The 27,310-nt window shown below is 52.2% G+C and overlaps 8 protein-coding genes across 8 annotated transcripts; 5 read left to right on the top strand and 3 right to left on the bottom strand.

Moving 5' to 3' along the window:
- Positions 1-282: 282 nt before the first annotated feature.
- On the top strand, positions 283-4,085 carry AtWU_09978 (cytoskeletal protein-binding protein SLA1; the record flags this gene model as incomplete). Its single annotated transcript, XM_035505084.1, has 5 exons — positions 283-480; positions 673-2,001; positions 2,067-2,097; positions 2,150-4,000; positions 4,060-4,085. The coding sequence occupies 5 exons, from the start codon at positions 283-285 to the stop codon at positions 4,083-4,085; spliced, it is 3,435 nt and encodes a 1,144-aa protein (XP_035360977.1).
- Positions 4,086-6,070: 1,985 nt separating this feature from the next.
- AtWU_09977 (putative C6 transcription factor) lies at positions 6,071-8,107 on the bottom strand (the record flags this gene model as incomplete). Its single annotated transcript, XM_035505083.1, has 1 exon — positions 6,071-8,107. The coding sequence occupies one exon, from the start codon at positions 8,105-8,107 to the stop codon at positions 6,071-6,073; it is 2,037 nt and encodes a 678-aa protein (XP_035360976.1).
- A 723-nt stretch (positions 8,108-8,830) lies between these two features.
- Positions 8,831-10,120, bottom strand: AtWU_09976 (phosphosulfolactate synthase; the record flags this gene model as incomplete). Its single annotated transcript, XM_035505082.1, has 6 exons — positions 8,831-9,326; positions 9,391-9,473; positions 9,535-9,614; positions 9,670-9,707; positions 9,764-9,801; positions 9,872-10,120. The coding sequence occupies 6 exons, from the start codon at positions 10,118-10,120 to the stop codon at positions 8,831-8,833; spliced, it is 984 nt and encodes a 327-aa protein (XP_035360975.1).
- A 3,698-nt stretch (positions 10,121-13,818) lies between these two features.
- On the top strand, positions 13,819-15,331 carry AtWU_09975 (phosphatase PAP2 family protein; the record flags this gene model as incomplete). Its single annotated transcript, XM_035505081.1, has 3 exons — positions 13,819-14,211; positions 14,316-14,850; positions 14,910-15,331. 3 exons carry the CDS (start codon positions 13,819-13,821, stop codon positions 15,329-15,331), a joined length of 1,350 nt encoding a protein of 449 aa, XP_035360974.1.
- A 2,054-nt stretch (positions 15,332-17,385) lies between these two features.
- On the top strand, positions 17,386-19,569 carry AtWU_09974 (PWWP domain protein; the record flags this gene model as incomplete). The annotated part of the gene is made up of 5 exons (XM_035505080.1): positions 17,386-17,551; positions 17,639-18,128; positions 18,194-18,569; positions 18,633-18,861; positions 18,917-19,569. The coding sequence occupies 5 exons, from the start codon at positions 17,386-17,388 to the stop codon at positions 19,567-19,569; spliced, it is 1,914 nt and encodes a 637-aa protein (XP_035360973.1).
- A 1,294-nt stretch (positions 19,570-20,863) lies between these two features.
- On the bottom strand, positions 20,864-22,189 carry ppmA (type 2C protein phosphatase PTC7; the record flags this gene model as incomplete). The annotated part of the gene is made up of 1 exon (XM_035505079.1): positions 20,864-22,189. One exon carries the CDS (start codon positions 22,187-22,189, stop codon positions 20,864-20,866), a length of 1,326 nt encoding a protein of 441 aa, XP_035360972.1.
- Positions 22,190-23,152: 963 nt separating this feature from the next.
- On the top strand, positions 23,153-24,921 carry AtWU_09972 (putative pre-mRNA splicing factor; the record flags this gene model as incomplete). Its single annotated transcript, XM_035505078.1, has 3 exons — positions 23,153-23,194; positions 23,300-23,333; positions 23,414-24,921. 3 exons carry the CDS (start codon positions 23,153-23,155, stop codon positions 24,919-24,921), a joined length of 1,584 nt encoding a protein of 527 aa, XP_035360971.1.
- Positions 24,922-25,427: 506 nt separating this feature from the next.
- On the top strand, positions 25,428-26,198 carry AtWU_09971 (J-type chaperone JAC1; the record flags this gene model as incomplete). The annotated part of the gene is made up of 1 exon (XM_035505077.1): positions 25,428-26,198. One exon carries the CDS (start codon positions 25,428-25,430, stop codon positions 26,196-26,198), a length of 771 nt encoding a protein of 256 aa, XP_035360970.1.
- Between the last annotated feature and the right edge of the window lie 1,112 nt (positions 26,199-27,310).

Raw genomic sequence — 27,310 nt, 5'->3', positions numbered from 1 at the left:
ATACTTACTCGACTCGGTACGTTTGCTGCACGGGTCTCCTGTCTATCACTCACTCTTCCTTCCTCCGCCCAATCTACCGATCTTCCTCGTCTGTACATACTATTTACCACCCTAACTCCCCCCCTCCATTCCCTCCCGCCTCTTATCCACCCGGTTCGTCCGGCTCATCCTCTCCTGATTCCAGGCCCACAGCCTCGCTCGTCCACGCTGCCCTCCGCAGCCGCGGCACACAACCCCCGGACCCTTCTCCATCGCCGTTTGGCTACCTAACGGCTTCCCACCATGGGTTTCCTCGGTGTCTACACGGCCATCTACGACTACCTCCCCCAAGCGGAGGGGGAATTAGAGCTACGCGAAGGCGATCTACTGTACATCCTCGAGAAAGGCGAAGAGGAGGATTGGTGGAAGGCTAAGAAGAAGGCTGAGCGTGAGGATGACGATGAACCCGAGGGTCTCGTCCCAAATAACTACGTCGAGGAGGTAAGGATTTTCTTAAGCCCCCCCAACATTTCTTGACGTAGAGTCGGACTATATCTTCAAGCTTGCATGCGTCATCGTCCGGTGTATGGTCGCCGCGGCCGGCCCTCACGCTCAGGGGTACCGGCAACGCTGCAACTCTTGTCTCCAGATTTGAGACCGCTTGTGCTAACGCAATTTCTGTCGGACACGTAGGCTCAACCAGTACACTCGGCCAAAGCGCTCTACGATTATACACGCCAGACGGACGAGGAGGTCTCCTTCTCCGAAGATGCAGACTTGATCGTGTATGATACCTCCGACCCGGACTGGACCCTGGTCGGTGTCAACTCCGATTACGGCTTCGCCCCCGCGAACTACATTGAAATCCTCGAAGATGCAGGCGCGCACCATGCCCCTGCACCAGCCATCCCATCTCCTCCCCCCGCCGAATCTGAACCCGAACCGGCGCCACCCGCCCTCCCGCAGCGACCGACGGTGACGGAGGAAGAAGTCAACGGGACCAGCGCAGCTCCTCCAATTGATGCCGTGCAGAATCCTGCCGCCGCGGCCATTGCAGATATCATCCACAAGCAGCATGCCGCTGCGACAGAACCGGAACCACCCAGAGCCGTTCCCCCGCCCCCTCAGCCGGCACGGCCAGCGTACGATGAGCCCGAGGAGGAGCCCTACCGGAACGAGCCCTCGCCACCTCCGCCTGCGTTACCACGGCGTCCCCCGTCCGAGCAGATCTCGTCGCCAGTCTCGCTGGACTCTCCTCCAGAGCCCGCTCGGCCTCCTCGTTCTCAGGTTTCTTCGGTGCGCGACAGCGACCGCGGTGGCCATGTGCAGGAATCGCCCCCATACAGCAGAGTCGGCCAGCCAACCCCTCGTTCCCCTTCCGGCTACCATATCTACAGCATCAATGAGATGGTGGAAGTAATGGGCAAGCGCAAGAAGATGCCCACAACCTTGGGTATCAATGTCGCAACCGGAACCATCTTTATTTCGCCCGAGGAGGGTGGTGATGTGCAGGAATGGACCGCAGACAAGCTCACCCATTATTCGATTGAAGGAAAGCACGTCTTTGTGGATCTGGTCCGGCCCAGTAAGAGCATCGATTTCCACGCGGGTGCCAAGGACACTGCTCGGGAAATTGTCTCAGCCCTTGGTGAAATTTCCGGCGCCTATCGCGCAGAGGGTCTGAAGGAGGTCATCGCCGCTGGTACCAGTGGAGGACAGAAGAAGGGCCAGATTCTCTACGACTTCATGGCTCAAGGAGACGATGAGGTGACGGTGGCCGCGGGCGACGACGTCATCGTCCTGGATGACGGCAAGTCCGAAGAATGGTGGCAGGTGCGGCGTTTGAAGAACGGAAAGGAGGGTGTCGTCCCAAGTAGCTACATTGAGATTACCGGAACGGTCGGGACTCCGGTGATTAGTTCCGAACCGGGCCTTTCCACTGTAGAGAAGAATCGCATGGAGGAAGCGCGCCTAGCCAAGGAAGCTTTGCGCAAGTCGCGGACCGATTCGGTTGACGGTCAGGTATGTTCCTCTACCGAAAGTCAGGGTGTCAATTGCTAGAGGTGATGCTGACTATTTGACGCCAGAAACGCGATAGCAAGAGCAGCCACAAGCCGAGTAAGTCATCACGTTCGCCCTCGAGTGCTGAGTCTGTTGCTAATGGAAGCAGAACCGGATCCGGCCAAAACAAGGCAATGGACTGATCGCACCAAGACGTTCACTGTCGAGGCGCAATTCATTGGCCTTCAGGATGGCAAGATTCATCTGCACAAGATGAACGGTGTCAAAATCGCGGTTCCCATCCCGAAGATGTCCGTCGAGGATCTCGAGTATGTAGAGAAGATGACAGGCGTGTCTCTCGACGAGGACAAGCCGTTGTCGGACATCAGACGCCGTTCTCAACGTGTCGAGCCTGAAAAGGCCCGGTCCCCCTCTGAGGGCAAACGTGCTTCAGCTACTGCCGGAGCTTCTTTCCAGCAATCCGACTATGACTGGTTTGATTTCTTCCTCAAGGCCGGCGTTGGCCCGCACCAATGCGAGCGGTATGCCCAAAATTTCGTCAAGGACTCCATGGACGAGGCCGTGCTTCCGGACATCACCCCAGAGGTGCTGCGCACGCTCGGTCTGAAGGAAGGCGATATTTTGCGAGTGATGCGCTACCTGGACAACATGTTTGGCCGCACCGGAGCCAAGTCGAAGCTACGTAACGTAAGCTTTGGCGGCGAAGAAGTCATCGGGAATGGCGAAGAGGGTGCCGCCGGCATCTTCTCTGGCCCTGGAGGTGTCCTTCGCAACAACACTCGTAAAGGCCGGCCCACTCCCACCTCGCCAGCCGGCGATGTGGTCGACCCTAAGGCCTTTGAGCAGAAGGATGCTTCGCAGCCTGCAGAGCGCAGTGCGACACCCCCCACCACTGCTGCACCTTCCGAACCCCCGGTTCAGAAGGGCTTCGACGACGATGCCTGGGAGGTGAAGCAGCCCAAGCAACCTGCTACTCCCGCCGCCGCTCCAGCTCCCTCGACGCCAGCTACTCCCTCAAGCCCCCCTCCGGCTGCATCCTCTCCCGCCACGACACAACCACCGGCTCAGCAACCCCTCGCAGGCGCGATGGCTGACCTGTCTTTGCTTCAAGCTCCTCTTCAGCCTACGCCTGCGGCTCCTGCCCCGCAATCTCCGCCGGCGCCCTTGCCAGCTCTCCAGCCACAGCCGACCATTCAACCCCAGCACACTGCGGTGCCCGCAACGCAAGTGCAACCACAGCAGACAGGAGCCACGCCGGGCTTCTTCTCCCAGTTGGCACAAGCCGCGCAACAGCCTGCTCCGGGTGCCCAAGGGTTCAGTCCTCAAGCAACGGGCTTCCAGCAAGCTTCAAGACAACGCCCCCAGCCGCCTCAGAACATGGGACAGAGCTCTTTGCTTCCTCCGCCACCCCAGCGACCCCTCTCCGCGCCCCAAAACTTCCCTCAGCAGCCAAACTCGTTCGGTCCGCCTCCTTTGCAACCCCAACTGACTGGTATTCCTCAGTCGGGACCGCAGATTGCTCCGCCGGGACAAAGTCTGGCCGAACTGAACCAACAGCGGTTCCAGCCCACTCTCCAGCCCCAGCCTACTGGTTTCATGCCTCAGGCTCAGTTCCAGAATGGACTGGCACCGCAGCCCACCGGTTTCCAGCCGCAGTCCCAGTTCGGAATCCAGCAACAGCAAGCTGGGTACCCGGGTCTGGTGCCACAGCCTACAGGCTTCGGGGGCTTCCAGCCGCAACCCCAGCAGCCGATGCAAACCGGCATTAATTCCGTTCTGCCTCCGCCTCTGCAGCCCCAACCTACGGGTATGAATGGTGTTGGCAGCATGCCTTACAGCGCACCTCCTGTGCCGCCAATCCCGCAACAACCTACGGCTGCACCATTGCAGCCACAGCAGACCGGACCCGCCCCTGCTGTCCGGTTTGGTGTGAAGAACGAGCCTCCCAAGAAGCTCGCTCCCCAGCCGACCGGTCTCCGGGCCAATCTCGCACAAGCCAGTAAGTTCATCTACTTTTATACTTTTTCGGGTTGGGGTCAAGCTAACGGAACTCACCAGCGCCTACCAATCCGTTTGGATTCTAATTCAAACCTGTATATATCAGTCTGTGACTTGGCGACACACGATTTTCCTTTACTATACATGGTCGCTTGCTATTTCTTGCTGGCGGGAATGGCATGCACATCATACATAAATGATGCCGCGGTTTGCTTTCATTTCTGCCACTTCTGACGCTGTAATGCGTATATCAGAGCTCCCTCTCTCTCTACCTTAGTCATGGCCGGACGCAATGGACCCACGCAGCGAGTTCTGAAGCAATGTCTCGAGTCTTGTTTACATGACGCAGCTTCAGCGATCTAGAATTTCTTTCTGATGTTCTCTTCTCTCTCTTACCTCGACGCTGCTTCCATCCCATCAATACGTAATATTGGGAAGACAGAAACTCACCCCCATTCTTCTGCTTCCTGGTTTCTTTTGTATCCTATATCACCTCACGGTTTTCTTGCCGTGAGAGTACACATCCGCCCCCCAACTTCTTTCCTATCAACTCGATCCTCATGCTCATGCTGCACGCTTCTTTTTGCGTTCGGCCGGAGGTGTTGCATTCGTTTCTTCTCACCTTCTCATTCCGATTAATTCCTGAACATGATCTATCTCTCTTATCCCCGTTATACGTTCCGTTTTTCCTTTTACCCTTTTTGCTTTCTGCTCGATCCCGATGTGCATCTTCTTCTTTGCTTTGCAATCTTTGCATTACATGTACGGTACATATAGCTCGTGATTCAGCAGATAAAATAGGGATTATTACTAGTACTAGTGTATGATTCAGTTGCTTGGTATTACTTGGTATTTGCTTTACTTGGATGGTGTATCACGGACACATATAATGGGTATACACGGATTACTATGACAGTGAGAATATATTATCAGGGTGATGGCTCATAGTATGTGTCGATCACCTGATAAACAGAAATTGACCTTTCCAAGAGTGAGTGTGTAAGTGAATGAAGAACTATTGTTAGTAATTATACATTCCTCCTGAATAAATAAATAAATAGTCTGTAAGTAGTAAGTAGTAGAAAAGAATGATTCCCTGAGCATGTGTTCCAATCAAGAGTAGTAACTGACAATGCATTGAGTACTGTCAATAAAGACTAGTTGATATGAATAAGTTCAGGATTACTTACAGTACTTAGTAATCACGTTCAAACAATCAATAAAGGTAATCACCCATCTACTCAGTATTCATATAGTATCCACTCCAGCAATAATAGTAACTACTACTACCCACCGAACATATCATATAAGTAGAATTTGAACTGAGAGGGAAGTGAATCGTGGATGGATGCTATGAGGAAGAATAAAAATCATTATTATTATCATCATTAGTGTATTGGATGACGATTGTAATAATGAGAAATATCATACATATATATATACTATATATAAACGTATCATGTGATGTAAAATTATTACTAGTATTATATATACTGTTTTCACAGAGTTCAGGGGTTACTAGTGGTAGTTTTGCCTATATTAGTTAGTATGCTGTAGTCTGGTGATTTTAACTGACCTAAAGTGACACTTGTTGGAGATGAAGGGGCGTATGATGGGTTTTACTACTATTCTATGCAGTGGCAGTGTGTCCAGGTTGTATTGAGCACTAGTCATTTGGACGTATTAAGGTATGGGATATATTCAATCGGGGATTCTAGTATGTAATATGTTTGTAGGTTTGTATGTACACGAGAAACGAAGTATATATGTGTTGTATGTATGTATGGATGGTGAGTGGTATTGATGGGAAGTTCCAGTTTGCTTCATATATAAATAGTCAAGAGGTTCATGAGTCCAACGCCAGTCCACGCCACGCCAAGTCAGACACGTTAATGGAGATCAGATAATATCAGTGGAGCAAGTATGGAGGTTCTGAAAGAGGTCGAGAGACATGAGGAGTCGTGTTGTGATCGGGTTGGAATGAATTTAAAATTTCCGGAGCTGAGGTAATGTGACAAGTAGGGACATATCTGCACTTATTTTCCAGCTGCAGTGTGAGTTGGAAGATGCTTCAAGCATCTCCCCAAATCCCAAATACGGGAAGGTCTTCGGCCATATAGAGCAGGCCATTGTCCGGGAGAATCACGTCCGAGAGTGGTGTTTGCGCTCCTGGAGCATCCGGAGGCATTCCACCGGCAGGGATGGTACCGCCTGGGGAACAGCCGATGGGAATTCCGGTTGTGGTGAGCGTGGAAATTGCAGTGTCGTATGGTAGCGTGTCGGCGCCTTGTGCGCCATAGAGCGTATCCCAGATGTCACTGTCGGTTGGGCCAGTGGCGGTAGTGGTGCTTGTAGTTAAGTCGGGCGGCTGAGAAGCAGAAGCTCCGGTGAGTTTGTCGGGGGATAAAGGAGATGGTACAGCGGTGGGTTCTCCGCGATGACTGCTCGGGGTATTTGTTTCGGCAATGGGGGTTTCTTTGGCGGGCCCGACTTGGCCGAAGAGCTGGTCAACTTGTCGGCTGCGGCGCTCCATCCAATGGCGGTTCCGTCGACGAACATACTCCGCCACTGCGCCTCGGAGGTACTTGATGATCTGAAAGAAGCGACATGCGTGTGGGTCGTGGGGTACAAAGAGGCCTAGGAATTTCTCCGCCTTGTCCATGCCTTCCTCAAGCGGGAGTAAATTGTCGTAGTCGGCAAAGAAAGCGGCTCCCAGCACCACGGCCGAGTTGAAAACGGAATTGATAAGGAATGGCAGTCTGCGTGGGAGGGTGTTGTAGCGAGAAAGATCATCTACGATGTTAAGTCCGCGCAAGGCAGAGTAGACACATGCGTCGGCAAATAACGCAATGCGGGAGTTGCTGGCCCTGCCGTCGGAGGATCCTGTTGCCTCAGTCCTATTCCGCACATATTGGGACACTCGGAAGATGAGGAACGGCCGAGTAAGAAGAATAATCGACCAGTAGTAGGAACCAAAGATGTGCGCAGCGGACAAGGTGCCTTCCAGCGTCTTGGAATCCAGCCGCTCAGTCTGCATCTGCAGAAACACTGGAAGATTGCGCACCCAAGCTCGATGTTGATTCGATATGGTTTCTGCGACGTTAATCGAGACGACTTGACGCATATAGACCTCGGTCAGGATCCGTTCGAAGATCCGGCACAGTGAGATCACCGTCATGGACAACTGCTCGTCCGGGTGAAGGCGCTGTTGCTCCCCTGGCGAAATTCCCTCTTCACGCAAATCATAGTCAAAGTCTAGTGTCGCAGGAGGACGTCCTAAGGAGGCACAAAGGTACAGATCCATCATACGAAGACTCTTCCACACCCGTTCTCGAGCCCGCCGTTCCCGGGTGCAGAAAAGCGCATTTGCGTCTTTCCGGTGAATTCCAACCGCATACGCGGCACGAAGCGCGATTCCCAAATTCATAAAAGCTCCGTTGCGTCGACAGGCTCCCAGCATGTACATCGAGATCAAAACATACGACTGGATGGTATATATACTCGGGGTCTCCGTGAAGGCAGAAAACGCTAACTGACGGCCACTGACGAAGTACTGCTCAGCCAAGGATTGATTGATATCGGACACCTGCGCGCCAATCGCAAGCACGAGATAGAATATCGAGCTGACGGTATCTTCATCACCCGTCGGGTTCTCAACCCAATTTGCAAGCCGGGGGTGAAACTCGTTGAGGTCGAACAGATCCAACAACGGGCTTGTAGCAAGCACAAACTGGCGCGCGAGCCTCTGAGCCTCTTCGTTGCTTGGTGGTGATATTAACGGTCCCGTATGTGTTGTAGAGCCACTCTGAAACGCCTCCAGCATCGAATGTCGCGAGTTGTCTTCCGTGAACTCGCATCTGCCGATCGAAGTCGATACTATCCTCCGCACACTCTGTAGGAATGACAAGCTGGCGGAGTCGCCAACGTACATGAATTTGCCTTGTCCATCACGCAGTAGCCTAGCCACCTTGGGCACAGGCGCCGTCCCATCCTTGTCATCCGTAGCCTGTTGTTCCATATTGGCACTCCGGTCTTCGAGCGAGTTCAAAAGTCGGTCCATGGCGGTCTGACGCTGTGGGGTCGGGACTAAGCGTTCGCTGAGAAGCATGGTGTCCTTGGAGCTGCTGCTATTCGGTTTAAGCAGTCTCGCTGGTTTGTCGGAGAAGTGACATTCGGACTCTTTGCGCCGTTGGATGCAGATCGTGCATGGCTGTTCTCCGTTGCATTTTTGTTTCCTCCGCTTGCAACTATCGCAGGCGCGTCTGCAGCGGAGTCGGCCCCCAGGGGGTGGATTAGCTTTAGGCATGATGGTGCATGAAACTGATATAGCGTCTGATGATCCGGGCCCGTAAACCCGCTAGAGCCACAATCGCAAAGTGATGTACCTGACGAGGAGAAGAGGTGCAGACCGCCTGCAGGGGCAAACCGCGGGGTCGGTCTGGCCGGTATAGGGGGGGCTTGTGTCAAGACCCAGGCTGACTAGCCGAGTGTTGGATTGAACATCTCTCTAGCACACGGGGGAGAGCCAGAACGGCAAAGATATGCCCATAAGCAGATGGCGAGTCAAGCAGGGAAGGATGGCCAGAACGGAAGGATGATGGGATGCTTGGCCGCTTTCCCCGGATTGAGTCGGGGCCGCCAATGGGGGGCCGGCGCTGACTAAGAATAATGGATCATCATCGGGCAACTTGCTTCGACTTAAAACCATCGATGGCATTATTGGCGACTAGTAGCTATTTACGGCCTTGATAACTACATTCGTACATTTCCTCCGATGCACGGCATGACCCGCACGGCTCACATCATTCCCTCTACGGCCGAGTTGGTCCGTTTACTCTGGCCGGAACGATACAATCTTGCCCCAGGTATCGGCCGTGCCCCAGATTCCATGGCGCAAGCATGACAACTGCACAATCTGGCTATGATCCACAAACAGGTTCACATCAATACCAAACTCCCGGATATACCAGTTGTACACCTTGGGATCTGCTGCCTCGAACATGACGCGCTCTGGGGGAAGTTCCTTCATGATCTTGGACACCACATCAGTCCGCCATGACTGCACGTTCTCGGTGATCCCTTCCGATTCAATCATCAGGCGCTCGACACCTGCGTCGAGGAACTTGCGCCCCATGTTCACCAGCTTGGCCGGGTCGGAAGTGCCAATCGCCTCCAAGCCAGACGCCGGAGTGTCACCACCAGCACCGAACTGGATTCCTAGTTCGGGCTTCGCCTTTAGCTTGTACGAGTGAACTTTATCGACGAGTCGGAGCCAGTCATCCTCGGGGAAGGACAGGAAGCCGGACGAGAGTTCAATCACATCGAATCTGCCGAGATAATCAGTTGGATGAGCTGATTTTCAAGCAAGCATGGACATAGAAATAACCGTACCCCAAGTCCTTGCACTTGCGAAGATATTTGTCAAAGACGGCATTCGCGTCAGGGTGAGTAAGTAGATGTTCAGCCCATCCGCCCTATGCAGAAGTCACTATTAGCAAGCCTATACAGGCGAACTCTTCCGAGCAAGAGCCTTACGGTCGAGACATAGACACCGTAGTCATGAGCAAGGTCAATCAGTTCCCTTAAGGGTTTCTCTGGAAAGAGAGAGAATGATCCTAGAAGGCTGTTTAGTATTTGTCTCCTGTCCCACCAGTCTAGCGGTAGTTTTACCTCCTGCAAACTTTAAGCCGTCGACATGTGTTCCCATCCTGTTGAACATTGATCAGAACCCCGCCCTGTGGCAGAAGTGGTGGGTACTGCTCACGTCTCAAGCACGTCCGCCAAGTATCTTTTACCCATCACCTACAATTACGGATCAGCTCTCTGCTTTAGGGCGAACACTCTCGCCAGGCTGTGCGGTGACATCGCATACAGTATAGTATGGGCCTCTAATTTCAGTGACACCCTTCGTCCGTGGCTTCGGGGGTCGAGGATTCGACCGTGCAAATCCGAACCCATTTTTCTTGTCTTGAAGCAATGTGACCTCTTTCTGGCTAGGAGGGGTGGAAGAAAGCGCTCGCGAAGCTCCCGTCAATACGGCAACTTTGGGAATCTGAGGTGACGCATGCTGGAGGATGCTCCTCGACGGGGCTGGGGCCACGCGGGATAGTGTTGAAAACATTATGTAGACTGATATTATGCTCTGGATAAGGGTGTATCAAGCAGAGTAATTAAGACACTATGTATGATTTTCCATTAAGACTGACACTGATTGTGCAAGCACATCAGAAGCTTCGGTTCCTTATAGTATGTGTTCTTCTCTGTTAACCTGGATCCGGTCATGTCAGGAGTCACAGAAGACTGACGTAAAGGATAGCTCATCGTCGAGACGTGGAGGTGACAGTGACAGCCATTGGTCCCTACCGGTTGACAGTTAGGAGAAGGCATTGATCGATAAGCAATAAGAACCCGTAATCCCCCTCCATTGCGGAACCTTTGTGTACCCCTGAGCAGTATTATGTGTTAACTGGCCAAAATTCATTGATACTTCTGAAATGAATGGAAATAGCGATGAAGTCAGGATGGCAAAGGCACGCTTAGATGACGTCATTTGATATATCCGGTAAGCCCGTATATTAAGTAATTATCAACCCAGCTAGTGGGTTATTAGGGCTTGAGGAACCAAGTCGAATGAATTAAGAATATTTGGTTGCTGATAATTATCGACATAAAAATACCTATGAGGCATTTAGGAAGAGAAGCACACATGTAAGTTGCAAGTACGTAGGTGCTTTGGTCGGTATGGATTCAACGATCTTCCCGCGCCGAGGTAGAATGATTAGTTATTCGGGTCAAGCTTCGTAGCACCTAGGCACCGATTCAGCAACAACGATTGAGGGTCCATGGATACAGGATCCTCCCAGTAGAGTTTCTCCAGGGCCGCATATGAAGGGAAAGTATTGGCGACGGAGCTTCGGAGACAAGCGGGGTTTGGGTCGGCACTTGGCACGGAGCGGAAGTCTTCCGGTCGCCGACGAGGATGATTGATAACAATAACAATAACTAATTTATCCCCCTATAGTAACCGTAAATCGCATGTTTTTTACCTCAACAAGACCGAAAAATAGCTGGTTGGTCAATTAATGAAACATTGGTTGGGTCAACAAAAAGGCTACCGTCACACAGCCTCAAAGACCTAATGCATGTATACTGCATGTAGGCTACTTATCTGTCTGCCTACAAGTACTCCAGAAGACAGTCTCGTTGGAGCACGTGCACAATATTAGATGTTTAAATAGAAAACAAAAAGTGATTGCCTACAATATTCTGCACCTCTTGTGAAGTATACGGACGATCGCACCAGCCGTCTCGCAAGCCTGAGTGTGGGATCACTAAGAATAGTGACAATTTCGGTGCACGGAACGTGGTAACCCCGCTTCAACTCACAGGGTGGATTGATGATCAGGAAGGCAAACCGTCGAACTAAGTGGATGAGACGAGAACAGACTAGGACCACGGAAACGGATGTTTGTCGACCGCTGCGGAGCCCTCGGAAGCTATACGAAGTCCCTGGTTGTTAGGCGTTACTCCATAGTACTAAGGATAAAGTGATTTATGCGGGTTTTATGCATCTGGACTTCTTCTCCTGCCTTGGAAATCATCCCGTGGTCGAGACGGGAAGGGTTGCAAATCATGCGCCAGCTCTGTAGTTAAGCTAACACTAAGATCGGGAACCTGCCGTGATGCTTTTTATACGGCTGAGTTGGTTTTTAATAGTAGTGATACGGGAGTGGCTGCGGAATCTTGGGTTTCTAGGAAAGATACGAACGCTGATCGGATAATTGAGGCGCTCGATAAACATACAGGGGAAGAACTGTCACGATGTCATCGCACGTCCTGGAGGCGTTTCAGGTTTCCACCCGACAAGGGTCATGAAGAGTTGAAGAGAGTAAGGACAATTACCGTGGAACCAAGGGGAGAGCAGGGGGGTTCCCACAATGAAAGCAGGATCAAAAACGAAGTAATCAATATCTAGTCTAGATTCAGCTCACTGGGATCGCCAAGCAAGAAAGTGGACTGGCTGAGAACAAGGCTGGAAGGCTCGACCCTGTAGGGCCAGTATTTACATCGTATCGTATTCGGGATCGTATACGTAAAGGCTCTACTAGGCAGGCTTCGTCGGGAGGGGAGTAAGTGCATATATTCCAAAGTAACATGAGAACTTCACAGATAGGCAACATAGATGGAATGAATTGATACTTCAGTATTTTCATCTCCTACGTCGTCCATTTATCGGCAAACTTTCTCGTGCCGTCTTTTGTGCAGCGTGCTTTCCTGCCCATCCTGGCCAACATTCCGCTGACTCATGTGACGTCTTTCCGTAAGCTTACTAGCTTGCGAGCATGATGTAGGTAGGTAATTACCAAACTGGGAAGTGGATGCGGGTGACATTGGGTTCCCAGCCAATGGAAATAGCTCCAGCTGGTCTGACTGGGAACATAATCGTGGTAACAATACTAGTCGTGACGAGGATCATCTGGTCGCGATGGCAAATTCCCTGCAGTGGCCGAGAGTCGGACTGGTCGAATCTGGTAATTATCCTTACCATTGAACCGTGAAATACTTACTCCGTATTAGCAGGTCACTCTTTTTGCTGTCACCGCCAGTACAGAGTAGTAAGGCCCAGCAAGTGGGAGCAAGGACCCATGTTCGTGGATCTTCCTCGACCTTTTTGACAAACCTTAATGGGCCTAATTGGGTGATACCGACAAAGCAATTTTCTTTGTGACTTCACCCATAGTTTCCCCCCCAATAAGTTACTAATAGACATTCTAACAGGGTGAAAGTAGCATCCAGGTCCAAAATAGGAGGTCAGATTTAATTGGTATGATTACTGGAACGCGGATGTTTGACCCTTTTCTGCCGTCCCTTCCCAGAGTTTCAATCTCCTTTCCCCCTCCCCCAAACGGATGGCTTTGTTTTATTCGGCATCCGGAAGCTCCGACGATGGCGTTCTCTCTGAGCCAAGTAGTGCTGGTGGTTCCTTGGTTTGCTGGCCCGATCTCCAGCATGTGTTAATTATCACGACATGGAAACGCGATGCTAACGGGGCCTAATTTGGCCAAACACAACCAAGTCAGACACCGAAGAACCGGTGAAACCCACCTTGGAGAGCCATGTCATCCAATCCAGTGAGGAGCGATCCCTTAATTTTTTGCTGCCCACTCAGGGTCGGTGGTTCGGACTGGTTACATGCCTGCTGCTTTTTTGGTACTTGACTAGTATTTCTACAGCCAAGCAGGTCAGGCTGGGCTGAGACCCTCTCTTTCTCTCCCTCTCTCCCCTGTAGTACCTACCTAGTACCTACGTACTACTTACTTACTTTACTTTACCTACCTAACTAAATCAAAACTAATCAACTAATGATTATCTACTAATACCCACACCCCCCCAAAAAGACGCAAGCAAGTTCCTACTAGTACCATCTGCTACTAGGTTGCACTGCGTAAGGTACATAAGTGCCACCCCCCACTGCTGCCCATCTCAGAGAGCAATACTTCACGCTACTGCTACTAATTCAAGCTATTAGGCGGGATAATTCAGCCCGCCCTTCCTTCCTACCGGTTTGTTGTTGTCTGGTTGGCTTTGCTAACCTGACGATGCTCTCGCTGTTTTCTAAGCCTTGTGTCTCTGTGCTTCACTCTTTATAGCTTGCCCCGCAGCATTCCAGCTTGGAATCTTGGAGCTGCTTGGTCTTTTGTACTTCATTAGTCTTAATCCTCACCCTTGATTTTCTTTCCCTTTCCATACAGTCGACTATTCCCACCTCCTCCCCGGTATAGCGCATCTATTTTCCACCCCCGAGGAGGTCACACCATCATGGGAGTAGGAGCGTTCCTCGAGCCTCTGACGGTCATCGTCCTTCTCTTTGGAGGTACCTGGATCAACCGAACAACAGGATCGTTCCCTGCACGCAGAACCCGCCGCAGATCCAGCATCCCTTCACGTGGCAGCTCTCCTGATGCGACAGAGTCCGGACTGTCCACACCAACCGCAAAGGACGGCCTGTTGTCTCGTCGCCTGTCCTCATCTTCATCGGCACTCCTACAAGATGGCCAGAGTCGGTGGCGCAAGAGGCAGCTGGGAATCTTTTCGTCGACCTTGGAGGTCACCTCTCCAAACACCATCGTCTTCCAAGATCGCCTGCTTAGTCGCCTCCTACGCAAGTTCCCTTTCTTAGTCGAATGCTGGTACTGGGCGTTAGTGTACTGGGTATGATTTTCGAACCCTGTGTTCCATACACTTGCTTTACTCGAGTCCACAACGACTACTTGCTTTTCAGGTTTTATGTGGTAAGCGCTAATGTGATGGCATAGACATACCAATTAGGTCGAGCTTTTACTGCCGTTACGCTGCAAGAAGGCACCGTCGACGTGGCGAGGAAACATGCGCTACAGCTGATACAGGTTGAAGAGGCGCTGGGACTGTTCTTGGAGGTTCCTATCCAGCGGTTCTTCCTCCGGCACACCAGACTCATGATGTGGACAAACTGGATCTACTCCTTTATTCATATCCCGGGAACCATTGCCTTCCTCGTCTGGCTCTACTACTACACGACCACTAGAAACCGATACGATGAGTCGCAGCCTGGCAAGCCTCGTGGATTCATGAGTGGCTCGCCCGCAGGCCCGCGCCTCTATCAAGCTCGTCGTCGAACACTTGCCGTGTGCAATTTGCTTGCGTTCGTGGTGTTTACTCTGTGGCCCTGCATGCCACCTCGACTGTTAAGCGACAAGGACGCGCAGGGTCCTGATGCAGCTCGGGGTCGTAGCTATGGATTTGTGGATACGGTGCATGGCGTCAACGGTGCAGGCAGCGTTTGGACCGAAAACCGCTTCTGCAACCAGTACGGTGAGTATTCAATCCGGGAGCCACTTGGGCGAGGAGACCGCTGACCAAAACACGCACAGCCGCCATGCCCTCCTTGCATTTTGGCTACTCTCTGATGATTGGTCTCACGATCATGACCATACCGCTGCCGCCACATCATCGTCGGCGCTCGCGCATCGCGATTGGCCCTGTCGGGCTGCAGGTTCCGTCATGGCGCCGACTCGTCTGCCTGGCCATGGGCTTTGCTTATCCATTTGTCATCCTGGCCGCCATTGTCGCGACTGCCAACCATTTCATTCTGGACGCCGTGGCCGGTGCCACGGTGTGTGCTCTTGGGTGGAAATTCAACGGCATCCTGCTGAACCTGCTTCCCGTGGAAGACTACTTCCTCTGGGCTCTTCGTATCCATAAACCGGTGCCGACCGCGCTGGAGGAATTCGAAGGGGCTGATGGGTGGACTGATGATGAGGGATTGCCTGAACATACTTCCCTTCCTTGGTGAGCGAGTTTGCGCTGCCTCGAGAGTAGCTTGTCTTCCAACATATATACCGTGGACTTGCATGATACCCTTCTGGAAATGGCTTCTCACCTCGTTTTTATGAACCTGTCATGACTCTTGATCTGTATTAATTACATTGATGGTACCGCCGGTCGGTCGTTGGGGCCGTACTATTCTTACTGTCCGTGCCTACTCTCCCTCGATCATCCATATGCTCCGAACACCCCCTACTGTGTATATGGCGACCTGCTTTTGATCAAAGACAATGCATTTAATTTTTTTTATCTCTACCCAACTTGATGAATGGGTTTGGATGGCTTTAGTGTTTCTGTGTAAGTCAAACATCGTGCACAAATTGGGATGATTGCTATATAGTAGTAGAACTAGAGACGAATCCAGCAGGAAAGCGGGTGGGGGTGAATGGGATGAATGAACGTCAGAACCGAATAACACGAAGGATACCCTCCAAGTGGCTGGGAAGAGAAGAAACAGCGGATGGGATCATTTAAAATTCTGCTTGTAGCACACGACGAGATGGATTTGCAAGGTATTGACTGTCAGTGTGTTACTTGCGTGGGGACTGACTCGACAAGTGCCGGACGGGGTGTTGTAGATGGGGAAACACTTTCCTAGGCTCATTGTCCCGCCCTTTAACGCACGGAGTCAATGGAACGAGCAAGTATCTCGGAATAAGCCTGTAAATACCAATGCGGAAGTGGGGGATAAAGGACAGTTGAGTGTTGTACTGGGGATATAGATTTAAGATGGCTGGTTTGGCAGCCAGCGAGGGAACTCTTTCTCCTGGCGTCAACCATCCGTCTTTCCCTTTTGTTGCCTTGTTCCCCCCGACCAAACAACTACAGACGCATTCTCACCATCACCCCTACTTCCTCCTCCCCCGTCGAATCTACCCTCTCCAAGATCCAGTGTCGATTCCGGGTGAGATTTGACTCCGGTATACTTGCTTGTTCACCTACCTTCAACTCCTCGTCCGAATCTTGCAGATCCTTGCGACCGCGGGGTTTCTGGTGTTCCTCAAACATCCTCAAACTAGTTGATCGGATTCGGCGGTGCGCGACTGGATTGTTAGCTTCAGGTGAGTCTGCGATTTGGATGTCCTATGCAAAGAAGATACTAAAGCCCTGAACAGGTTGTGTCTCCACACCAAGTACTTGTGTGCACTCTATTTTGAGTCCTATCCATCTCTTGAATCGACCCGTGATATTCGCTGTCTCGGTGATCCAAGCAGACTGCGGTTCATCCGTGGATGTTCATCACTACGATTCTACTGTCGCCAATTTCCGAATAGCCCCTTGGCTTTTTCTTTCCTGTTTTTGAAAGCTCCGTGTCGTTGTTGTGCAGCAGCAGCGACTTCGCGTTTCCGGCTGCTGGAGGATCGTCAATCGCCGGGGAGTTTTCGCGTCACGGCCCATTAGCAGCATCACAATCATCCAGCTATTCATCACCACAGGCCTCCCTGTATCGCCGTGCTTTTGAAGGAGACTGGATCGGATTCACCCTTCGATTCTACGTTTGGGAGAAACGCCACGATTCTCAGCAACGACTCCCCTATTGGAAGCTCTGTCTTACAGTTGCCACAAGCGCTCCGAGACACGACACAGCGGTCTGCCGTGATAGGATCCCCCTCCTGCCCAGTCGCTAATACAAGGGTTATTGGGGGCAGCTCCAGAAAGCCAGTGTTACTTGTCAAGACCAGTTGTGGTGGTTGACATTGATCAACTTGTCTTTTGTCGTTGAAGCGTTTGCGTCATTTACGGACTGGGCGCAGCGCCGCTTTGCTTTCCCACCCCAAGAAGTGCAACGCGTTGTCGACTTCCCGCCTCCCGGCGTCGCGACCTTCTCCACCACCACCTCTCGCTCGCTCGCTCTCAACTCTCTCTCACTCTCCTCCTCCTTCCACCGCATTACCCTTCCCCTCAAACCTTTCCCCCCACCCAAACCTTCTTCTCATCAGAAGGCTTCGTCTATCCTCTTTTCCTTCGCATCCTCCTTCCATTCCCCCCTCCTGATTAATTTCCGACTCCCGGTTGCGCATCATGGCCGAGGATACCCCTGCTGCCTCGGCGCCCGCCCCCGACGCCGGTGAGTCGTCTGTCGAACGCGCTCCCGCTGATGCTCAGCCCGCTGCTGCTGAGTCTGCGCAAAAGCCTTCCAAGGAGAAGGAAGAGCAGCAGACCAATGGTCCCGAGGACAAGCCATCTGGTAAGCTACCCCAACACCACGCCCTATCCTCTCGTCGCGGTCTTGCCTAGTGGCGCTCGCTAATATCACCCGCCCCATGCTTAACAGCGACCGAAACTGCCACTGAAGAGGAGAAGAAAGAGCCCGCCCCAGCAGAGGCCGAGGAATCGAGCGCACCCGCCGAGTCTGCCGACGCGAAGAAGTCCGATGAGACTGCGGCCGCGCCTGCAGAGCCCGAAGCCGCACCAGCATCGGAGGCCAACGGCACACCCGCATCCGCTAAGAAGTCTGGCGCTGCGAAGCGGAAATCGACTGGCACCGTGCCCGAGCACAAGTCTAAGCTGAGCAGAAAGAAGTCCCAGATTCGTACCACACATTTGAACGCACAGCCCGGCGAGTACTACCTGGCGCGTCTCAGGAGCTTTCCCCCATGGCCTTCCATCATCTGCGACGAGGAAATGCTCCCTCAGACTCTTTTGAACACGCGTCCCGTGACGGCTCAGCGCCCCGACGGAACCTACAGGGAGGACTACGCCGATGGCGGCAAACGCGCTCACGAGCGGACCTTCCCCGTTATGTTCTTTGAGACGAACGAATTGTGAGTAACACTACATTGAGCTTGGATGAAGCTTGCGACATCGAGTTGGCTAACGAAGACCATAGCGCGTGGATCCCCAACACCGATCTGACCCCTATCGATGCTGCTGGCTGCAAGGAGGTGTCGGAGAAGGGCAAGTCGAAAACTCTCTTGGCTGCGTATGCTGTGGGTGCCGAGGGCCATGACCTTCAGCACTTCAAGGACCTGCTGGCAGATCACCAGCGTGCCCTGGAGCAGGAGATCGAAGAAAGGGAGGCCCAGGCAGCTGCCAAGGCCGCCGCCAAGGCAGAGCGAGAGGCTAAGAAGAACAAGCGCAAGAGCATGGACGTGGTCGATGAAGAAGATGTCGACATGGACGATGCTGATGAGGAGACGAAGAAGCCTAAGAGCACCAAGAAGCGCAAGAAGGACAATGACTCTGAGGCCCAGAGCGATGAGAAGGTAGGAGAGAGCCGTCGTGCTGAATTCGGGTGACACTGTGGAGCTGACTTTTTTCCCGTCTAGCCTGCGAAGACCCCTAAAACCACCACGAAATTGAAGTTGACTACCCCCAAGACTCCGGCCACCGAATCTGGAAAGAAGGCCCCTGCTTCCAAGGGCAAGCAGACCGCGAGCAGCAAGAAGGCTGCTAAGGCTGCTGCTAGTGATGATGGAGAGGAGTCTCGCGCGGAATCCAAGGAGCCCGAGAAGAAGTTGACTCAGGAGGAAGCCAAGGACAAGAAGGAGAAAGAGAGTATGTGTGGGACCAACCTGGTGGCCTAGGAACGTGTTATGCTAATGATGACTAGTTCTCTTTATCCGTCACAAGCTTCAAAAGGGATTCATTTCCCGCGACCAGCCACCCAAGGAGGAAGAAATGACTCAAATGTCCAACTTTTTCGGCAAACTTGAGAAGCACGCGGACCTTGAAGTCTCCATTATCCGTGCCACGAAGATCAACAAGGTCTTGAAGATGATCGTCAAGCTCAGCTCTATCCCTCGCGACGAGGAATTCCAGTTCCGGGCCCGTGCGATGAGCATTCTGTCCAAGTGGAAGAACTTGCTGGATGCGGATGCCACCGGACCCTCGGATGACAAGGAGAAGGGAGACAAGCCCAAGGCCAACGGTGTCCACAAGGAGAGCAGCGTTGAGACGCCGGCTAAGGGCGATACCGAGAACGAGAAGGAGGATGATACCAAGGAGAGCAAGGCTGACACTGCGGAGCCGCAGGATGAGCCGATGCCCGATGCCGATGCAGCAGAGAAGCCACAGGCCCCTGAGTCGGCTACGGAGGAGACTGAGAAGGAATCTCCCAAGACCGAAGAACCTACGACGGAGAAGTCCAGCGAAGAGAAGCCAACCGAGGGCAAGGCGACGGAGGAAAAGGCCGATGCTGAAAAGACAGAGGAGAAGGCTGATAATGAGAAGACGGAAGAGAAGCCAGTGGAGACGGCAGCATAAAGGTGATGCTGATGGAAGTTGTTTGCCGTTATTACCACCCACATTGATTGTGGCGTTTTGTTTACTTGCCTTAGTTTATGGGCCTCTGTGCTGTGACTCCTCTCTGCGTTGTCTTGTTTTTTTCTTTTCTTACTATCCAATCCAACCAAATCCCCCTTTTCTTCTTCTTCTCTTTCTTCCTACTCTTGGAATCAAATTCACGAAGCTGGGGAAAAAGTCAAATACATGCAAGCGTCGTTGAAAGCATCCTTATCTTTTATCATGGGAAAGCTCACCATCGTCTCTTTTGCCATTACGGAGTACCATCTGTACATCCATCCATCCATCCATGTCCATCTTTCTTAATTGATAGTGGAGTGGAGAACAAGATGGAAGTGAAGAACAACCATATTCCCCCTCTCTCCGCGCCTCAAAATGATCAACACCAACACACCCAGTATGCCCGATTCCACGAGTAGGTATTGATTAATTGACAAGCAAGAAGAAAGACTCTTACTCTTTCCCTTCAGTTTACCTCTTAACCCACCCATCCATCTATCCATCTATCCTACCTAAAACTTCCCGCCTTGCTCTGCTTTATTTTATTCAATCCTGATGGGAAAAAGGGGAGGATATATCATCGATGCTTAATTACCAGGTCCTCCTGCTGCTGCTGCTGTTATTATTTGCCTTGTTTGTTTTTTTCAGCTTTGCGAAAGGATGAATCGAAATTGTATACTCATCGTGCTGTTCCTGTTTCTTTGTTTTTCTTTCCCCCTTGCCTTCCCCCGTTGTGCTGTGTGTGGTGGATGCGAGTTGAGTAGTTATTTTATCTATTTATCTATCTAAGGGCTTATATCATGTCATTTTCTAGTACTTCAGTATATTTACTACTCTCTTTGAAAGTTCCCAGTAAAAGTATCTGGTATAAAGTTTAACTCGTCAAGTCTATCAATAATAATAATAAAGTTCTATCTTGCTTTCATCCGTGTCTACCTGTTTTTTTTACCAATATAAATGCTGCCCTGACCAAGACCAATAAGGAAAAGAAAAGTATAGTACCTGATGACCGCCAGAGAAAATAATGGGAAAGGAAAGGTACAACAGTGTGTCACTGTGTATATATAGGAATGACATAATCCAAGCAGGAAGTATAGGTATAGAAGAGGTGTGTGTAGGTATAGGTATCGGCATGAAAATGCATGCATGTGCATGTGCATGGAAGTCGTTCATGAAAGAAAAGCCCAGTAAGAGAAAAGAAAGGAAATATTATACTGGAGGCTGAGAAGCCTCGCTTTTGCAGAAAAACCACTCATCATCCTGAGTATCCCTCGTCCACGGCAACTACGGCCACCACACTGATATCGTCGACTTTCCCGCCGCGATACCAGTCACCGGGGTAATAGCGCTGGGCTTCCTTGGCGAAGGGTCCGTCACGACGCATGTCCATGCTGGCCAGTTTGGCCTCGCCGGCAATCGTGGCGGCGATGAGGGACTGAAGGGTGTAGGTCTGCTGGCGCGTGCTGGGGGAGGATGATTTCGGAGAGTCGGGGTCGGAGGATGGTGAGGAGGATGGCGTAGGAAGAAGAGAAGACAGACCCTCTGGGCTGGTTAGTTGTTTGAGATCCTCCGAGGGACGGATGCCCGCGTCGGGATCGGCGGTCCAGGCGCCCGTGAGAACCATGCGACTCGTGACAAGCTTGAGCATGTCTTGATTGTTGAGGTTGTCGAAAACACCGTCAGTAGCTAGGATGAGGACATCGCCGTGTTGCATGTGGAGGTTGGTGACGGCCGCGTCGCGCGGAAAGTCCTCGAGGAAGGCGCCGCCGAAGATGGACGCCTGAGCGCGCATGCGTGGCGGGATGATGCTGAGTTGGTACGGGGTATTGAAGCCGTGGGTTTGCGGGACGGTGTAATGGTGGACGGCTGCAAGGCGAAGAAGAACTGAGCCCGAGTCGCCCAGGTTGGCCAGCTCAATTCGTCCGTCTGGATATCCCACGCCGACTGACGCGGTGCTGCCTCCGGCTCGGATCGTCTCATCTGCTACGACCTGGTCGTATCCGGTCTGGAGAAGGTTCTTTGGCCGTAATTCTTCGACGGGCGACTCCCAGGATATGGCCGACTGAGCCATATAGCCACATAGCGCATGCGAGAAGTCTGCTGGATCGACGCGCGACTCAGCCCAGCCGCCCACGCCATCGGCGACTCCAAAGGCCACTGCGCCAGAGTCCTTTCGGCCGACTCTGCTCACGAAGAACGCATCCTCACCACTATCAGGTCTCCTCTTTCGCCGGAGCGCCTTGTTCTCTGTGTCTGTTGCGACGCCAATGGCTTCGTGGAGGTCGGGGGTGAAGTTGTAGGTGTTTTTGGCCGGATGGAACCGGCGGCCTTTGCCGGAAGAGGACGCGGCGACGCGATATGAGATTCGCGGAGTCGCCGAGTCTAACGGCGACGTGGAATGAAAGGCACGGCGGGAGAATCGCGGGGAACGAGATGTTGAGGCGAGGGAGGAGACGAGGGGGTATCGGAGGCCAGAGGATTTCGGAGCCGAGACAGAGGCCAAGAAGCCGTCCCTAACAACGGCGTGTAGGCTACTGCAGGCTGCACTGCAGGCTCTACCGGAAGACGCCAGTGCGATCATCAGCGAAGGACCGGATCGTCACCTTGAATCCTGTCTGTGCCAGCAGGAACAGGAAGTAGTCGGGATGGAGCAAGGAGACCGGGAGAGCATGCGAAATGGCGAGCCAGACAGTCGCCGGGGAATTGAAAGAGTGGAGAGGTCACGATAGGGCCAGAAATGGCCGGCTGATCAAATAGGAAGAAAAAGTCGCGGATTATGTGAGGCCAGGCGAAGGGGAGAGACGAGGCGATCCAAGCTGGAAATTTCAAGTTGCTGGGCCCGACGGGACTCCCGACCGCCTGGCGTCATCGACCGCCTCCGCGAGCATCGAGGAGTAAGAGGGATTGCGGATAAGCAGATCAGCGAATTGTTTGGGCTGGTCGCTGATTAGTTGCTGATTGCTTGTCTGATCGGAAAAAGGAAAGAGAATTCGACGTAGGAAGGCAGAGGGGATGCTGAGAGACATATGGAGGAGAGGAAAGAGCGTAGATACTCCGGGCGCGGAGCAGCTCCAGAGTAAAACCATGGACTTAATTAAACTCACCGATTCAGCACACCGCTGGGTTGGGTAGTAAAGAGTTGAAAACGTGGTCGTCATCGTGCATGCTAGTGTCACTCTGTAAGGCAAACAGCCAGAACAGAACAAAAAAAAGAGGAAAGAACAGTCACGAGAGAGAAGAGGGAAGTTGCGATCGTATGGTGGATGCCGCCTTTTTCGGGCTGCCAGAAGAAATCCGAGAAAGGAAGGAAAGCAAAAGTGCCGCCGTTTTGTTGCTTTTCGGCCTCCGCTTGTCTTTCCACTCCTCCATCTTCCCTGACCCCAAATCCCCCTTCTGTTCCAGCTTCTCTATATTATTGCGCGTCTGGACGGATCTCTTTTGGATAACCGTTTCAATCTCCGATCCCATTCGAATCAATCGTGGCTGTTCGTGTCGGATCTAAACTGTCGGAGTATCTGCGCACCTCCCACCCACTGCGCCCATCATGATGCACCCGTCGAGACAGGCGTACGTGGAGGAAGCTGAGGTGAGCAATCCTCTTCATCGTGATCTGTTTCTTCTTCTGGCGCTTCTGTAGAATAGCGCCGGAAGATTCCTCTGTTGACATTGCATATACTGACATCGTTTCCAGGACACGGACATGGGCATTGACTTGGCGAACATCCGTAAGTATTGCGCCTCTATCAAGATCCTATGTCGCCATGTCATCTATGATGTACCCTTTGCTTATCACCAATCTGTTTAGCCGTCGACCGCAATTATGACCTCCCCTCCGCCGCAGCGGGCATTCCCGCCGAAAGAGCGTCAGCCATCTTGTCACAGTTTGAAAGGAAGCGAAGAGCCGCAGCCATGGCGGTCCCGACGGATGATGGCCGGGTGCGCGCACGACTACGCGAATTGGGCGAACCGATTACATTGTTTGGAGAAGGCCCTGCGGATCGGAGAGACCGACTGCGGGAATTGTTGACCGATCTGGCAGAACGACAAGAAGCCGCGGCGGCAGAGGGCGATGTGGAAATGATGGAGGCCATGGGTGAAGGCGATGAAGAGGAGGCAGAGCAGCAGGAGGAATTCTATACGGAGGGCACCAACGAGCTCTTGCAGGCCCGGAAGGACATTGCACGTTTCTCGTTACCTCGCGCAAAGGCGCGTGTGGCCCGACTGAAGGAGGAATCGACCATACCTCTGCGCACGCATATCAAGCATCGAAAGGCGATCAAGGAAAAGCTACACAACTTCGATCTGTACGGGTCCCAGATTGCGGGCGACCGCCCCGTCAGTATCTGTCGATTCTCCCCCGACGGGCAAACTATTGCGACCGGTAACTGGGGCGGTGGCATTCGCTTGCTTACAGTGCCTAATCTTGAAGAGAAGCTGTCACTCCAGGCACATAATGATCGGGTCGGTGGGCTTTCATGGTTTCCCGGAGCTACGCTGCCTACATCGAATGTGTCGGAATCAACGGTGAATCTAGTGTCAGGAGGAGGTGAAGGAAATGTCCGCCTGTGGTCTCTAGACAAGGATCAGCCCTTGGCGACGCTTTCTGGCCACAGCGGCCGTGTCTGCCGGACGGAATTTCACCCATCCGGCCGATATGTTGCCTCTGCTTCTTACGATACCACCTGGCGGCTGTGGGACGTCGAAACTACGGCCGAGCTCTTGTTGCAAGAAGGACATTCCCGTGAGGTGTACACAGTCGCATTCAACAATGACGGCTCGCTCCTGGCGAGTGGCGGATTGGACAGCATCGGCCGGATTTGGGATCTCCGGACTGGCCGCACGGTCATGATTCTGGAGGGGCATATCCGCGAGATCTTTGGCATGGATTGGGGCGTGGATGGTTACCGAGTGCTGTCCGGTTCGGGCGATGGCTGGGTCAAGTGCTGGGACTTGCGTCAAGTTCGGAATAGCGGTGGCATTGGAGCGCATAAGAGCGTGGTGTCCGATCTCCGATGGTACAAGGGCGCGGAGGCCGACTCATTCCTTCCCTCTGCGGAGGGCCGCATGGACGTTGATGGGGCCACACCAACGGATGAAGCTCCGGCGCCTGTGCAGCCTAAGAAGTCAGGTACCTTCTTCGTGAGCAGTGGCTTTGACAAGAACGTGAATATCTTTAGCGCGGATGACTGGTCGTTGGTGAAGACGTTGAGTGGACATGCGGGTAATGTCCTCAGCACCGACATCAGCGCCGATGCCCAGTGGATTGCCAGTTGTGGACACGACCGGACGGTGAAGCTCTGGGGAATTGAATGATGTACATGTAATATAGAACAATCAAGTGATAATGACTGCCCATGAATTGCTCTTTGTGAAGTCCTTCGTAAATATAGCTGTGAAGATGAGGCAATTCGTCACTGTAGCGTAGCATCCGATTCACACCCCAGATTTACAAGGAATATACATCGTTCATCGGTAATATATCTTCACCAAGCTATCCAGTATCAAACCTAGCTTTACAACACCTCATCGTCTTGTATTTTTCACTATGTTCATGGAGTGTGACATGGTGAGACAGGACTTATCCCATCGTTTCCTATCTCAAATAGAAAGCGGTGAACATCATACATCATAATCACATGACCTTCATGCAACCGCCACCCCATTCTGCCAGCAATTGCCACACACCGCCATAACAAATCCGAGGCAAATCCGACAATCCATCAACAACCGCCATCTCCGAGTCCGAGCATCATCTTTCCAACAACTACCACAGTCCACCGAAACCAGGACTCCTCACAGCAACCCGCACAAAGTACACAATGCTACGAAGCAGCCGTCTTGCATCGCGGCTTGCCCGCACAGGCGTTCTACAAGCCCGCACACCCGCATCCCCGCACACTTCCTACCTACACCAACAGCATCCATCATCTCTACTATCATCATCACCATCATCACCAACAACAACAATCAACACCTTCCGCCTCGCCTCCACAACAACCGACACCACCCCCGACATAACCAATCACTACACGATCTTCAAACAAACCCTCCCGGCCGGCCCACCGCCCTCCTCCCCCTTCGACATCCCCACCGCCGACCTCCGCCGCGAATTCCTCCGCTGGCAATCCCTCATCCACCCCGACAAATACCCACAGGGTCCTCAAAAGCAACAAGCGGAGGCGCTATCAGCGCGCATCAACGAAGCATACCGCACTCTGCTGGACCCGCTGCAACGGGCGCAGTACCTCCTGCGCGAGATGCACGGGATAGATGTCACGGCGGAGGATGGGGCATCGAAGCATGCGTTGGATGCGGAGACGTTGATGGAGGTCATGGAGGTGCAGGAGACGATTGAGGAGGTGACGGATTCCGGGGAGGATGCTGCGGCTGCGGAGCAGAAGATTAATGAGTTGAAGGTGGAGAATCAGGGGAGGGTGGAGGAGTGTGTGAGGGTTCTTGGGGAGGCGTTTGATAAGGGGGATGTTGAGTTGGCGAGGAGGGAGTGTGTTAAGTTGAGGTTTTGGTATAGTGTCGGTGAGGGGTTGAGGGAGTGGGAGCCGGGGTGTAGGGGGATTAGGTTGGTTCATTAGGTGGTTGGTTTGGAGGGATGGTGTGTGTGTGTGTGTGTGTGTGTGTGTGTGTGTATGATATTTGGGGGTTTTTGGATGTATAGAGATACCATGATTATCTTATGTGATACTAGTATAGAGGTTTGGATGATAGAATGATGAGGATGCAATAAATCTTTTCCACTCTTAACCACGATGTTTACTATGTAAAATATGAGTGCATAGACTGCTACTGCTACTATCAATGAGAGAAAGTATATTCCTGCAATGAAATACCACAATGAATCATGGACACCATCGTCAATAATATGTTGTGAGTTGTTAAGCAGCTATAATATAGTAGTTCATCTATCCGTACTCGTGGTCGACGTGCTGTCAGTGGAGTCTCTAGCTGTCACTTCAGCAAGGGACTAACTAGTTAACTACTACTTACTGATTGTACTTATCTAGTTCAGTTCGTGGTGGATATTTTCCGCGAGGGTCCCACAGTTGTGACCTTTTTATAGAGATTTGTTGTTTATCTTCCGGATTCATTGAATGACTCGAAACACGATTATATATATTTTTATTCCGTAGAGTGTAGGAAGTTCCCGGTGTTGCGGATTAGGGCACGTTTCCGCATTTTCAGGATTCAAAAAGTGAACTTCAACATTTAGTCTTTGATTCATCAGCACACTTGGATACTTAATTATTGAACCTGCAACTACGAATCTATGAAGCACTTTCAATTAATAAGAAAAGACAAAAATAGTCACTTGACCATGCACTCCAACCACCCCCACCACCGCAATTGAACTTCTACGCCAATGAGCTGACCGCCGTTGGGTCCCTAAGAGGCTGGGATGAAAAAGGCTTCCCATCGGGCAACAATATGACTGGAACCAGCAATACAACACCCACTCCTGCACATGGGCAAGGATTGGCCTCGTTAGTGGGGAATGCGAACCATCCCAGCCATCCTGTGACTCCTATGGTTGGTTTCATTGCCGCTGGAGAGCAGATTCTGTCTCGTGTGAGATGTTGTTGCATTGAGAGCGAGCGTCTGGTTGGGCATGAGGATCAACGGGCGATTTCCCATCACCAATATATGAAGTCCCCTCTACTGCAGCCCGTGCAGGAGACATATGTTACAC

Source organism: Aspergillus tubingensis, assembly GCF_013340325.1.
Source record: "Aspergillus tubingensis WU-2223L DNA, scaffold_11, whole genome shotgun sequence".
NCBI lineage: Eukaryota > Fungi > Ascomycota > Eurotiomycetes > Eurotiales > Aspergillaceae > Aspergillus > Aspergillus tubingensis.
The sequence above is the reverse complement of the archived record's forward strand: the minus strand, read 5'-3'. Positions and strand labels throughout refer to the sequence as shown.